Genomic DNA, 15,704 nt, shown 5'->3' on the forward strand with positions numbered 1-15,704 from the left:
CTGTCTGACAGAAGAACAGATGCCCTCAGGCGACCTACACGCAGAGACGGGGCCAATCCAAAGCTGAACCCCGGGAGCTGTGTGAACAAAGAAGCGAAAGGGAAATTTCTCCCAGTAGCCTCAGGAGCAGCAGATTAAATCTCCACAATCAACTTGATATACCCTGCATCTGTGGAATACCTTAATAGACAACGAATCATCCCAAATTCAGGAGGTGGACTTTGGGGAGCAACGATATATATTTTATTTTCCTTTTTTCATTTTTTGTGAGTGTGTATGTGTATGCTTCTGTGTGTAATTTTGTCTGTATAGCTTTGCTTTTACCATTTATCCTAGGGTTCTATCTGTCCGTTTTTTGTTTGTTTGTTTTTTAGTATAGTTGTTAGCGCTTGTTATCATTGGTGGATTAGTTTTTTGGTTTGGTTGCTCTCTTCTTTCTTTCTTTTATTTTTATAACTTAAAAATCATTTTTTAATAATTGTTTTTTATTTTTTGTTTTAGTAATTTTATTTTATTTTATTTTATCTTCTTTCTTTCTTTTTTTTTTCTGTTTTCTTCTGAGCTGTGTGGATGACAGGCTCTTGATGCTCCAGCCAGGCGTCAGGGCTGTGCCTCTGAGGTGGGAGAGCCAAGTTCAGGACATTAGTCCACAAGAAACCTCCCAGGTCCACGTAATATCAAATGGAGAAAATCTCCCAGAGATCTCCGTCTCAACACCAAGACCCAGCTCCACTCAATGACCAGCAAGCTCCAGTGCTGGACACCCTATGCCAAACAACTAGCAAGACAGGAACACAAGCCCACCCACTAGGAGACAGGATGCCTAAAATCATAATAAAGTCAAACACACCCCAAAACACACCACCAGATATGGACCTGCCCACCAGAAAGACAATAACCAGCAGCATCCACCAGAACACAGGCACTAGTTCCCTCCACCAGGAAGCCTACACAACCGACTGAACCAACCTTAGCTACTGGGAGCAGACACCAAAAACAATGGGAATGACGAACGTGCAGCCTGCGAAAAGGAGACCCCAAACACAGTAAGTTAAGCAAAATGAGAAGACAGAGAAACACAAAGCAGATGAAGGAGCAAGGCAAAAACCCACCAGATCTAATAAATGAAGAGGAAATAGGCAGTCTACCTGGAAAAGATTTCAGAGAAATGATAGTAAAAACTATCCAAAGTCTTAGAAATAGAATGGAGAAAATAAAAGAAACGTTTAACAAGGACCTAGAAGAACTAAAGAGCAAACAAAGAATGATGAAAAACACAATAAATGAAATTAAAAATTCTCTAGAAGGGATCAATAGCAGAATAACTGAGGGATATTAACTAGAAGAATAATAGAGGGATAATAAGTAGAAGAAGGGATAAGTGAACTGGAAGATAAAAGAGTGGAAATAACTACTGCAGAGCAGAATAAAGAAAAAAAATGAAAAGAATTGAGGACAGTCTCAGAGACCTCTAGGACAACATTAAAGGCACGAATATTCAAATTATAGGGGTCCCAGAAGAAGAAGAGAAAAAGAAAGGGACTGAGAAAATATGTAAAGAGATTATAGTTGAAAACTTTCCTAATATGGGAAATGAAATAGTTAATCAAGTCCAGGAAGTGAAGAGAGTCCCATAGAGGATAAATCCAAGGAGAAACATGCCAAGACACATATTAATCAAACTATCTAAAATTAAATACAAAGAAAAAATATTAAAAGCAGCAAGGGAAAAACAACAAATAACATACAAGGGAATCCTCATAAGGTTAACAGCTGATCTTTCAGCAGAAACTCTTCAAGCCAGAGGGAGTGGCAGGACATATTTAAAGTGATGAAGGAGAAAAACCTACAACCGAGATTACTCTACTGAGTAAGAATCTCATTCAGATTTCACGGGGAAATTAAAACATTTACAGACAAGCAAAAGCTAAGAGAATTCAGCACCACCAAACCATCTTTACACCATATGCTAAAGGAACTTCTCTAGGCACAAAACACAAGAGAAGGAAAAGACCTACAATAATAAACAAAAAACAATTGAGAAAATCTTAATAGCAACATACATATCGATAACTACCTTAAATGAAAATGGATTAACGGCTGCAACCAAAAGACATAGACTGGCTGAATGGATACAAAAACAAGACCCGTATATATGCTGTCTACAAGAGACCCACTTCAGACCTAGGGACACATACAGACTGAAATTGAGGGGATGGAAAAAGATATTCCATGCAAATGAAAAGCAAAGAAAACTGGAGTAACAATTCTCATATCAGAAAAAATCGACTTTAAAACAAAGACTATTACAAGAGACAAAGAAGGACACTACATAATGATCAAGGGATCAATCCAAGAAGAAGATATAACAATTGTAAATATTTATGCACCCAACATAGGGTCACTTCAATACATAAGGCAAATACTAACAGCCATTAAAGGGAAAATCGACAGTAGCACAATCATAGCAGGCGACTTTAACACCCCACTTTCACCAATGGACAGATCATCCAAAATGAAAATAAATAAGGAAACACAAGCTTTAAATGACACATTAAAAAAGATGAACTTAATTAATATTTATAGGACATGCAATCCAAAAACAATAGAATACACTTTCTTCTCAAGTGCTTATGGAATATTCTCCAAGAGAGATCATATCTTGGGTCACAAATCAAGCCTTGGTAAATTTAAGAAAATTGAAATTGTATCAGGTACCTTTTCTGACCACAGCGCTATGAGACTAGATATCAATTACAGGAAATAATCTGTGAAAAATACAAACACATGGACGCTAAACAATACACTACTTAATAACCAAGAGATCACTGAAGAAATCAAAGAGGAAATCAAAAAATACCTAGAAACAAATGACAATGAAAACATGACAACCCAAAACCTATGGGATGCAGCAAAAGCAGTTCTAAGTGGGAAGTTTATAGCAACACAATCCTACCTTAAGAAACAAGAAACATCTCAAATAAACAACCTAACCTTACACCTAAAGCAATTAGAGAAAGAAGAACAAAAAGCCCCAAAGTTAGCAAAAGGAAAGAAATCATAAAGATCAGATCAGAAATAAATGAAAAAGAAATGAAGGAAACTATAGCAAAGATCATTAAAACTAAAAGCTGGTTCTTTGAGAAACTAAACAAAATTGATAAACCATTAACCAGACACATAAAGAAAAAAAGAGAGAAAACTCAAATCAATAGAATTAGAAATGAAAAAGGAGAAGTAACAACTGACACTGCAGAAATATAAAGGACCATGAGAGATTACTAGAAGCAACTATATGCCAATAAAATGGACAACCTGGAAGAAATGGACAAATTCTTAGAAATGCACAACTTTTGAGACGGAACCAGGAAGAAATAGAAAATATGAAAAAACTAATCACAAGCACTGAAAATGAAATTGTAATTAAAAATCTTCCAAAAAACAAAAGGCCAGGCCCAGATGGCTTCACAGGTGAATTCTATCAAACATTTAGAGAAGAGCTAACACCTATCCTTCTCAAAGTCTTCCAAAATATAGCAGAGGGAGGAACACTCCCAAACTCGTTCTACAAGGCCACCATCACCCTGATACCAAAACCAGACAAAGATGTCACAAAGAAAGAGAACTACAGGCCAATATCACTGATGAACATAGATGCAAAATATCCTCAACAAAATACTGGCAAACAGAATCCAACAGCACATTAAAAGGATCATACACCATGATCAAGTGGGGTTTTTCCCAGGAATGCAAGTATTCTTCAATATACTCAAATCAATCAATGTGATACACCATATTAACAAATTGAAGAATAAAAACCATATGATCATCTCAATAGATGCAGAAAAAGCTTTTGACAAAATTCAACACCCATTTATAATAAAAACTCTCCAGAAAGTGGGCATAGAGGGAACCTACCTCAACATAATAAAGGTCATATACGACAAACCCACGGCAAACATCATTCTCAATGGTGAAAAACTGAAAGCATTTCCTCTAAGATCAGGAACGAGACAATGATGTCCACTCTCACCACTATTATTCAACATAGTTTTGGAAGTCCTAGCCACGGCAATCAGAGAAGAAAAAGAAATAAAAGGAATACAAATTGGAAAAGAAGAAGTAAAACTGTCACTGTTTGCAGAGGACATGATACTATACATAGAGAATCCTAAAGATGCCACCAGAAAACTACTAGAGCTAATCAATGAATTTGGTAAAGTTGCAGGGTACAAAATTAATGCACAGAAATCTCCTGCATTCCTATACACTAATGATGAAAAATCTGAAAGAGAAATTATGGAAACACTCCCATTTACCATTGCAACAAAAAGAATAAAATACCTAGGAATAAACCTACCTAGGGCGACAAAAGACCTGTATGCAGAAAACTATAAGACACTGATGAAAGAAATTAAAGATGATACCAACAGATGGAGAGATATACCATGTTCTTGGATTGGAAGAATCAATAGTGTGAAAATGACTATACTACCCAAAGCAATCTACAGATTCAATGCAATCCCTATCAAATTACCAATGGCATTTTTTACAGAACTAGAACAAATCATCTTAAAATTTGTATGGAGACACAAAAGAACCCAAAGAGCCAAAGCAGTCTTGAGGGAAAAAAACAGAGCTGGAGGAATCAGACTCCCTGACTTCAGACTATACTACAAAGCTACAGTAATCAAGACAATATGGTACTGGCACAAAAACAGAAACAGATCAAGGGAACAAGATAGAAAGCCCAGAGATAAACCCACACACCTATGGTCAACTAATCTATGACAAAGGAGGCAAAGATATACAATGGAGAAGAGACAGTCTCTTCAATAAGTGGTGCTGGGTAAACTGGACAGCTACATGTAAAAGAATGAAATTGGAACACTTCCTAACACCATACACAAAAATAAACTCAAAATGGATTTGAGACCTAAATTTAAGACTGGACACTGTAAAACACTTAGAGGAAAACATAGGAAGAACACGCTTTGACATAAATCACAGCAAGATCTTTTTTGATCCACCTCCTAGAGTAATGGAAATAAAAAACAAAAATAAACAAATGGGACCTAATGAAACTTCAAAGCTTTTGCACAGCAAAGGAAACCATAAACAAGATGAAAAGACAACCCTCAGAATGGGAGAAAATATCTGCAAATGAATCAACGGACAAAGGATTAATCTCCAAGATACATAAATAGCTCATGCAGCTCAACATTAAAGAAACAAACACCCCAACCCAAAAATGTGTAGAAGACCTAAATAGACATTTCTCCAAAGAAGACATATAGATGGCCAAGAAGCACATGAAAAGCTGCTCAACACCACTAATTATTAGAGAAATGCAAATCAAAACTACAATGAGTTATCACCTCACACCAGTTAGAATGGGCATCATCAGAAAATCTACAAACAATAAATGCTGGAGAGGGTGTGGAGAAAAGGGAACCCTCTTGCACTGCTGGTGGGAATGTAAATTGATACAGCCACTATGGAGAACAGTATGGAGCTTCCTTAAAAAACTAAAAATAGAATTATCATATGATCCAGCAATCCCACTACTGGACATATACCCCAAGAAAACCATAATTCTAAAAGACACATGCACCCCAACGTTCATTGCAGCACTATTTACAATAGCCAGGTCATGGAAGCAACCTAAATGCCCACCGACAGATGAATGGATAAAGAAGATGTGGTACATATATACAATGGAATATTACTCAGCCATAAAATGGAACGAAATTGAGTCATTTGTTGAGACGTGGATGGATCTAGAGACTGTCATACAGAGTGAAGTAAGTCAGAAAGAGAAAAACAAATATCGTATATTAACGCGTGTATGTGGAACCTAGAAAAATGGTACAGATGAACCGGTTTGCAGGGCAGAAGTTGAGACACAGATGTAGAGGACAAACGTATGGACACCAAGGGGGGAAAACCGAGGTGGGGTGGGGATGTTGGTGTGCTGAATTGGTGATTGGGATTGACATGTATACACTGATGTGTATAAAATTGATGACTATTAAGAACCTGCAGTATAAACAAACAAACAAAAAACAAAAAAGAATTTCCATAATACTAATTGCCTTTTGTTAAGTGTTTCTTATGTTCTAGGCACACTGCTTATCACTTTCCATATAAACTGTTTTATCTCCTTAAGCCCATTTCTTAATCTACAAAATTATTATGTGTTTCATAGGTCTATTGTAAAGGTAAATGAGCTAATTTATATATCTATGGATATATATCCCCCCCCAAAAAAAACAGATAAGGCACACTGTATTCTACCTGAAATTTAGACCTAATCCTGAGATCTATAGGCTTGTTCTGATTCTATTTAAACCCTTAAAATAATTCCATGGATTTGCATATTTCTTTATCTTCAAGTGTCTTTCATACTCAGTATATAATTTGGTTCTTACAATGCCCATATGCAGTACTTAGAGTGGGGATTATTGTTCACTATTTCACAAACAGGAAGAGGTTAATAGACATACTACAATAATAAGGCAAGTTTGTGACATAGCCAAGACTAGAACCCAGATCTCCCCACAGGGTATTTGCATTTTTTATATTGGGGTCATTTATGATAAAGTCTCATATTCTAAAATTTGTGTCATTTAAATGAGCACATTTGGTACAACTCTCTTGTGTGAAACTCATAAAAAGTTTTTGAAATTAAATCCCACTGCTTGGCTTCTGTTCATACAGAACATTTTTTTCTTGTTTTTAAGCCTTCAAAGTTTCTCCACTCTCTTCTTGAGGAAGAGTTCTACATTTTCCCCATTGTTTACAATTAGTATGTCATCATATAGCTGGAAGTTTCAGGTGAAGTTAACTGCCATGTCTGCCAACTTCTTAACAATGCCCAGTGTGGCATCTTTGGGGGTTTGTAAGAAATAATTTTTAATTGCTCAACTTTGAACAATGCACTGAGGCTAATCATGCCTCCTGAGCCTGGACAAACCTCCAGACTCAAAGCTGTTAGAAGCGTTCTGTAAGTTCCTTTATAAACCATTCAAAAGTTAAAACCCTAGACCCTTAGTAGTCACACCATAGCCCTTTTCTTTAATATGTTTCAAATGGAAAATATTTGAATTTGGAGGGAAAGAATGATTTTACAGTATTTAGTCTGAACCACCTCTAGAAGGAGGCATTCATTGATTCATTCTTTATTTCAACAAATATTTATGGGGTACCTGCTGTACCCTAGGCACTGCTGGACCTGGAATAAAGCATTTAATAATCTTACTGCATTTTATATTAATTAGGGTTCCCTTCCTTTATTCTAAACTTACAGCTTATATTGTTACCAATGTATTGTCATAGGCAAGATGGGACATTTGTCTCAAACCTTACTTTATTTTTTCAATCTGGTATTCACAGATATTTTCAAAGTTAATAAGGCAGTGTTGTGGGTTCCCTTTAGTGATCATTCATTAAGGTGTTTTTCTTATATTTCTTCTTTTACTGATTCCTAGTTTTCAAAGGCCAGTTCTTACCTTTGTATTTGACAGCAAGGGCCACATACAGAGACGCACTTGGGTACTGTGCAATTACAGGAAATAAATATTTAGTGTGAATTTTTAAAAAAGAAAAAGACGTGTTCTGTTTGTCTGGGATCAACCTCAAAGAATCACAGGTGGGAAGAACATTTTTCCAATTGAAGATGAGCACATCATATTTCAATGTTAAGACAAATTTCCTTATAAATCTGTTTAAAGACTATTATGAGATATTTGGCTAATCAGTCCTCTCCGGAACCTCATCTCCCTTTTTTTCTGCTAACACATGGTTCAGGTCTACCTCGTAACATAAAGGAAAAGGAGAAGGCAGAATTGTTACTTGCTAAATGAAGATTATAATTTTGTGCATAATTCCAGACAGGTACCCAAGGACTATGATGACAAATTGCTTATACTACAGTTAGCCCTTTGGAAACCACTACACACTCTTTCTTTTGCTCATCCTCTGATTAAGGATCTTTCAAGAGTGCATCAGAAGCAGAGTTACTGAAGAGGTCTTCTACTAGTCACAATCTTTCCGAAACAGAGAAATGTATTCCCACCAGCTTAGTCCCCAACCCCTGCCTCTTTCCCTTTGCCCACAGTAACTCCTGCTGTTCAGCCTTCAAAGGGCTTCATTAGACTGTTAGGATACCTCCCTACACTAAGCTACAGAATCCACAAATATTTCCTTTTTTTACCTTAACCCAGATCTTTCCTGACACCATTTTACTAGGACTTAACATAACTTCCTTAGCTGTCTTCCATATACAGGAAAGATATTTATCACCCACTATCAAAAAAGAATGCTTTGAATAGGAACAGTTTCTCTAGAACCAAGAATGTCATAACTGGAATGGGTCTTAGAAATGTTCTGTACAGTAAAAAAAAAAAAAAAAAAAAAAAAAAAACTGAGCCCCAGAAAGTTGAAGTGACTTGCCCAAGGTCAGGCAGCTTGTAAGGTGTCCACTCTCTCGTTAGGTCCTCCCTTTTAACCAATTTGAGAAATGACACATTAAGGATGCATTCAGTGGTTATAAGGCTGACTGAAGTTAAGTACTCTCATAAGAACTCATTCTTTATCCTAAATATTACTGTTTTCTAATTGGCAGGGAAACAAGCTCCAGCTAAAGATAGATGTCTTAATAAAGTGGTAACAATATCATGTCACTCTGAGTTACCCAAAGACCCGGACAAAATCCTGCTCAGTACCAGCTTTGATACATTTGCCCTCAAAGCAAGCATCAAGCAAAAGACCATATGGATAATTTCTAAAAGTCAGTGATCTGGAAGTAATAAATCCTTAGTTTTCTATCCATCTCTGTCTCTAATTAATTGTGTGACCTTTAGTCAATTCACTTCATTGCTTTAGGCTACAATTTTCTCATTTATAAAATATAGGAACCAATTTATGTGAATGTATTTGGAGAAGCAAAAATAGCTAACAATTCTAATATTTATTGAAACTTACGATATGCCAGGCACTCTTACAAGCATATCCATGTATTTACTCATTTCCTATAAAAAGGAAAATTAGGCTCAGATTATTTGGATTACTTGAACAAGGTCACATAGTTAGCAAGCCCCTGGGTACACAGCCGTAACCACTACCACAGACTGCTTCCCACTACCCTATTATCTACTGGCACTACCCTAAAAAGTCCTAAAGAAGTAGAAAAACAAGTATCTGGCTTCTGGTTACCTATGATATAGCTGAAGAATCAGATAACATAGAGAACCATGTAACAAAATAGATAACAAAAGAGCCAAAAACTAGGTTTAGTGTTGAAAGATGGATTAGGTACTATTTTGCTTTCCAAGTTGGTATAACATCAGGATCATTGGTGTAGAAGGAGTAGGGGTGAGCACTCATGGAGCAATGAAGAAAGTAACCAGACTTAAGTGGAGAGAACTTGTTGAGCAGTCGTAGGAGACAGAGGTGGATGTGGGAATCAATAACAAATACCACCAAGTAGCTTGTCTGCATAGCACTTACCACAGGTGCGTATTTATATTCTTGATAGTTTGGTTAATGTCAGTTTTCTCTACCAGACAGTAAGCTCCATGAAAGTGGGAACTGTGCCAGAATTTTTTTTTTTTGCTCCGTTGTATCCTCAATGCAAAGCACATTGCCTAACACACAGTGGGTACTCATTAAGTATTTGTAGAATAAATATATTAATGTGTAAATGCGCGAACAAATGAATGTTAAATGATAGATGAGGAACTGCCACAGTTGGCCTCGCATGTCAGATGAAGGAATACAAACTTGATACAGTTGAAAAAAAGCTCCCATGGAAGCTCTTTGAGCAGGCTGGGGTGGTGGAAGTGGGAATGGAAAGGCAAACATAAGGGCTATTTCAACGTGGGAATCAATAACACATGCACTCTCTGTTGTGCACTCTCTATCCCAGCTGTCCCCTGATAGACATTTCTCTACCAGCTGCAGGCTCTGTCACGACACCAATTTAATACTGAAAGAATGTGAAGAGACTATGGACCAAAATAAAAAAGAATTATTTCTTAGTTCTCTGGAAAGCCCAACAGTGGTATACAGAAGTCTCATGGTCTCAAAAGTCTCCTTTCTCTTTCTTTATTTGTTTTCCCTACACAAAATACTACTTTTTTTTCAAAGAGCTCTGGTTTGGCAAAATTTAATTGCCTGTTTGGGATGAGGTCCCTGAAGCTCTCACAAGCTAATTATTTCTTTCTGCTGAAGACCAGAAACTTTGAACTGTACTCGTGAGATAAATGGTCTGGTAGCACTTTGGAACTTCAAGTTATTTAAGTTACTGAGCAGCTCATCAACTTTCTCCCTGCATCTGGAATTGAATCTGGAAGAGAATCAGACCCCAGACATCATAAGTATGCTGATGATGTAGGATTTATAGATTTAGTTCAGAGCAAAGTATGCTCCCAGAGATAGAGCTCTGGTGACAGCTTCCGGGTAAACATATATCGATGGATTCTTAACCTAGACCAAGAGAAGGGGAGGAACGGCACAATTTCTAAAAACCAAACTGCTCAATGAAAGGCAGGTTCTGGTAGTTATATTTTCTGGTTAAGTGAGGGGTAACCAAACAGCTTTGCGCTTCAACTCCAGTTTAATGCTTTTGAAGTGCCTGAGTCTATTGTCCAGCCTTAGTGGGTAGAGTAACTGTCATTAGATCTTTTTGCTGACCGAGGGATGCTCAGGACCTTGGAGTCTTCAGGTTGTACACTTTCACACTCTGGCACTGAAAATAGGTAGTGGAGAAAGAGTAGGAAACTGGGTAGGGTATACACAGATCCCAGGACACTTCCTTGAAATCATCCAATTTAGTTTAAAGCCCTGGCTGCAGCATGTTTTATTATCATTTCCCTCTTTTTAAAGAAAGTGCCAATTTGGTTTAATTGTGTTCCAGTTCATCAAGATAAGATAATAGATAGATAAATATTGCCAAGAGGCAAAAGATGTCTAATCTAGCAGGTCGAAAATTGAAATAACCTAAGGGTCTTGATGCAAAGTATTCAAATGACCTCAATCGTCCTTGCTATAACTTTTCTAGGGAAGATAGAACAAAGATGTACATGAGTCAAAGGTCAGTGAAAGAAATGTTTGCCTAAGAAATTAAATAATTTAATCAGATACCATCACCAAGGGTTGCACATTAAAGTTTCTGGCAATTGTAATTTGCTCTAATCAAAAAAATATTTTTTTTCTTCAGAGGTTTCCAGGCCTTTGAGAGTTTGAGAAGCTGGGAAGGCTTTTGAAATCTCACCAGGAGAGTTTGCACGGAGATCGTCATGTTCCAAACCTGACAACTGTTGGAAACTTGATATTTTCAGCAGTCACATTCTGCTCCACCTACTGGTACTTGAGAGGAACCTCCAATGGTAAGTCAGTAACAGGAAAATGCTCCAGTTTCTTTCATTCCCCCTCCCACTTTTTTTTTAACCTCTAACCATTTATCAGACATGGGCGACCTCCAGGAAGGCAAGAGGGCAGCTGTTAGTTGAAAGAAAAGTTAGGCTATATAAATAATTGCAGGCAACAAGACTAAGATGGGAAACATTCTAAGCCCAGTTTTCCAGGAATCTTTTAACGATAATTTTAGGATGAGACAATCAGCACTGCCTTGGAGAGCAGGGCCCAGACTAAATGATAAATAAGTCCCTCAGTTTAGATGCTGAGTAGCCTTTAAGTGTGAAAGGGAAGTTGTCATCAATTTTAATTCCATAGGTTCAGACACAGTACTAATGGAGGCAAGGTCATGGGTTTGATCCCAATCTCTATCAGTAAGCTTAACACCATTAAAAACAAGTCTTCCCGCAACCATAGACCGATCACCAATTTTTAATCAAATCGCTCATCAATTTATTCAACTAGGCTCATGAAAGACTGAGAGATAGACTCTATAAACAATACCTCAATACTGGAGAAATAAAATACATCCTGCTGGTCATTAAGAATTATAGGTTCATATAAGGAGGGAAAACATTTATTTATCAATATTTAACAGCAAAATCAGTGTGCTTTATAGAGTTCTAGGAGCAACAGAGACTTTTAAATGGCATAATAATCAGCCATCTACTTCTATGCAAAACCAGTTCATCCTCCCATCTGCAGCTTGGTCCATCACCTTTTTAGATATTCTACTGTGAATGGCCAATATATAGGTAATTGGGAGTTAAACATAGACCACAAAGAAGTTTAAGGTATGATTGTACTAATTTAAAATATAACAGGCTTCAGTGCATTGTTTCATATAGCCATGTGACTCTCATCTTTCTGCATTTTCCCTCTGTGGAAATGATTATCTCATTAGGTCTCTCAAGATCTGAGGACACCCCTGTGAAGGCAGGTTATTATCTTCTCCCTCCCTTACATGTGTTTGACACTTCACAAGTGGCATACACTTTCACTTCCATGAATTTACCATTCTCATGTACTTAGCCTGTCTGAGAGGCTGAACAAAGTAGAGAACTAGACACAGGGACAGATTACTTGGACTCCAGGACAGGGAAGTGGGAGAATTGTAGAATCTTCTTTGCTAAAGACTTTTAAGGACAAGCCAGTCTCCCATTTCAAAGATGGTTAGAGAAACTTCATCCCTTAGTAAACCCTTTCTGTAGCCCACATGAATTTCCAACAATGGAGGAAAATGTAGTAGATTCCTCATATTCTGAGGTGTGTTAAGTTTTGTTTTGTCTTCCTTTTAATTGACGGAAATCAGAGAATCCTAGCATGTTAGAGCTAGAAGGGCTCTTAGAGATCACTTAGTTTAACTAGATTGCAAATAAAAATCTAAGCCAATGAGGGGAAGAAACTTACCCAGAGAAATAGCCAGTGAGTAGCAGAAGCTTCAAGGAAGGGATTAGAAGAAAAGGGAGAGTTAATCTCATGAAGGAGCACATACACATTAGGAGGTGCTTGCCATATAAACAGCAATATCTAGGGAAGAGGCAGATGGAAAAAGCGAGGCAGTCTTTCAATGTGGAAAAGCTAAAGAGTTCCATTCACACATTCATTCAGCAAATAATTCTTAAGCACCTTCCATGCACCAGGCACCATTCTAGGTTTTGGGCATACAGCAGTGACTTCACTGAGTATGCATTCTAGTTGAGAGAAACAATCAATAAACATAATTAATAGATAAAATATACAAGATGCTAGAAATAATAATTCTAAAGAGAATTGGAAAGGGGAACATAAAATGCCAGGGGCTAGAGATGAGCTTTTAGACAGGGTGGCCAAAGAAGAACTGACTAAAAAATGCATTGTGAGTAAAGACCTGAGAGAAGTGAGAAGGTAAGCCATACAAGGATCTTGGTTTCAGAAATATGGAGCAGCAAGATCAAAGAGATCAAAGGCTCTGAGAAAGGGATGTGCCATGAGTGTTTAAGGAACAGTGAAGAGGCCAGTGTGACTAGAACAAAGTGAGCAAGGAAAAGAGTAGTAGGAACAGAGGTCAGAGAGGTAAAGGGGAGGCAAACCATGTAGTGCCTGATAGGTCATAGTAAGGAGGTTGGTGTTTAATTAGGTTGAAATGAGAAGCTATTGAAATTTTTTAATGGAAGAGTAACCTGACCTGACTTACAATATAACTGAATCATTTGAACTGAATGGAGGCAAAGCCAGAAACAGGGAAACCAATAAGGAAGTTATTGACAAAATCCAGGTGAATAATGACAATGACTTGGAATAAAGGATGGCAGTGCAGGTGGCAAGAGGAGTAGTTAGATTCTGAATAATATCTGTAACAGCCCAGGACTTTATACGTTCATTTATTCATTCGATATCAGTTCCTTATGATGCCCCAGGCACTGTTCTAGATACTAGGGATAAGCCAGTAAACAAAGCAGACAAGGTTCTGTTCTCAATAAATTTACATTCGAGTGGGAGACAAGTAATCGAGTGATACAGGAGTCCCCAACCCCTGGGCTGTGGACCGGTACCGGTCTGCCGGCCTGCTAGGAACCGGGCCACAGGGCAGGAGGTGAGCGGCGGGCGAGCAAGTGAAGCTTCATTTGCGGCTCCCCATTGCTCCCCATCGCTCGAATTACCGCCTGAACCTTCGCTCGCATTACTGCCTGAACCATCCCCCCGCACACCCCGCCCCGTCCGTGGAAAAACTGTCTTCCAGGAAACCGGTCCCTGGTGTCAAAAAGGTTGGGGACCGCTGAAGTAATAAACAATCAAATCATTAATGTAGTTTCAAATATTGGAATGTGCTATAGGGAAAATTAAGCAGCGTGAGGGAAAAGAGAGTGATGAGGGTGAGAAGAGAGTGACTTTTCAGGTAGGCTGTTTACTCCTTACCACTCATACTTTTAGAAACATCACATTAGATTTTCACATTGCTAACTGGGGCTCAGCAATCACAACACGGAAAACACCAGAGAACCTGGAATTGTAACTCCAACCACAGACATTAGCAGAGGGTTTTCATAGACATTAAGGGTTCCATGACATACTATATTTACATAATATCAGTTCAGATCAAAGAAATACTTGGGGACTTCCCTGGTGGTAGTAGTTAAGAATCCGCCTGCCAATGCAGGTGACATGGGTTCGATCCCTGCTCCAGGAAGATCCCACATGCTGCAGAGCAACTAAGCCTGTGCGCCACAACTACTGAGCCTGTGCTCTAGAGCCCGTGTGCCACAACTACTGAAGCCCACGTGCCTAGAGCCTGTGCTCTGCAACAAGAGAAGCCACCGCAATGAGAAGCTCGCACACCACAATGAGGAGTAGCCCCCGCTAGCCACAACTAGAGAAAGCCCGCGCATAGCAATGAAGACCCAACGCAGCCAAAACTAAATAAATTTATAAAAAAAAAAAAAAGAAATACTTGGCAGGACTCTAGGACAAGCACCGTGGTAGATACTAGCACAATGGGAAAATGGAGGTATGAACAATCTAGGAGTGACAGACAGACACAAGAATAGGCAATATTTTAGCTAAGACTATCAGAAGGTACCCTCTTGGTGGAGATTAGTAACTCAAGCTGAAAGAAGTTCAACCATCTCTATGAATCAGATTTGTCTTGGAAAATGGAGAACAAGTGAGAGAAGCAGGAAGATGCCCTCCTTTTCCTCTCTTCTTACTTGGAAAAAAAATGATACTAAAAAGTATCTGGCAAAAGTGGGTTGCAGAACTTTTCATATAACCATTTCAAAAGGATGGGGAATTTGCTGTTTTCCATGGGAGGGAGTAGATTTTTAGCTTTGCCTCTGTTTCCATTATAGATATCTCATTTGTATTCTTATATCTTTTGAAGAGGACAACGAGAATGATCCTGTACACCCTAGTTACTTCCAACTTTCTCATACCATCCCTCCATCTTTATTCTCATTCTTTCAGGTAAAATTAGGCAACTACATTGGCACCCATCCAATGAATAGTGGCAAGTGGGAAGAATGGCCATGGACAATGCTACAGCAGTATTTGAGTTTCTTCTTATTGGAATCTCTAACTTTCCTGAATGGAGAGTCACATTTTTCACATTGGTGCTGATAACTTACCTCAGAACATTATTGGGGAATGGACTTATCATCTTTCTTATCCACATTGACCCCCACCTCCACACTCCAATGTACTTCTTCCTTAGTAACCTGTCTTTCTTAGACCTTTGCTATGGAACAGTCTCCATGCCCCAGGCCTTGGTGCATTGTTTCTCTACCCATCCCTACCTCTCTTACCCACAA

General features: G+C 38.2%; 2 protein-coding genes across 13 annotated transcripts in view; one reads left to right on the plus strand and one right to left on the minus strand.

Annotated features, from left to right (window-relative positions):
• IGSF1 (immunoglobulin superfamily member 1) overlaps positions 1-15,704 on the minus strand; it is a 453,756-nt gene that overhangs the window by 243,065 nt on the left and 194,987 nt on the right. The gene's annotated exons all lie outside the window — the stretch shown is intronic.
• The window catches only part of OR13H1 (olfactory receptor family 13 subfamily H member 1), a 25,044-nt gene continuing 9,340 nt past the window's right edge, over positions 1-15,704 (plus strand). The window contains 1 exon segment of the mRNA XM_082377976.1: positions 1-15,704. Coding sequence (XP_082234102.1) covers positions 15,417-15,704 — 288 coding nt within the window. The 5' untranslated portion in view covers positions 1-15,416.

The sequence above is a fragment of the Balaenoptera borealis genome, assembly GCF_965194805.1.
Source record: "Balaenoptera borealis genome assembly, chromosome: X".
Classification (NCBI taxonomy): Eukaryota; Metazoa; Chordata; class Mammalia; order Artiodactyla; family Balaenopteridae; genus Balaenoptera; species Balaenoptera borealis.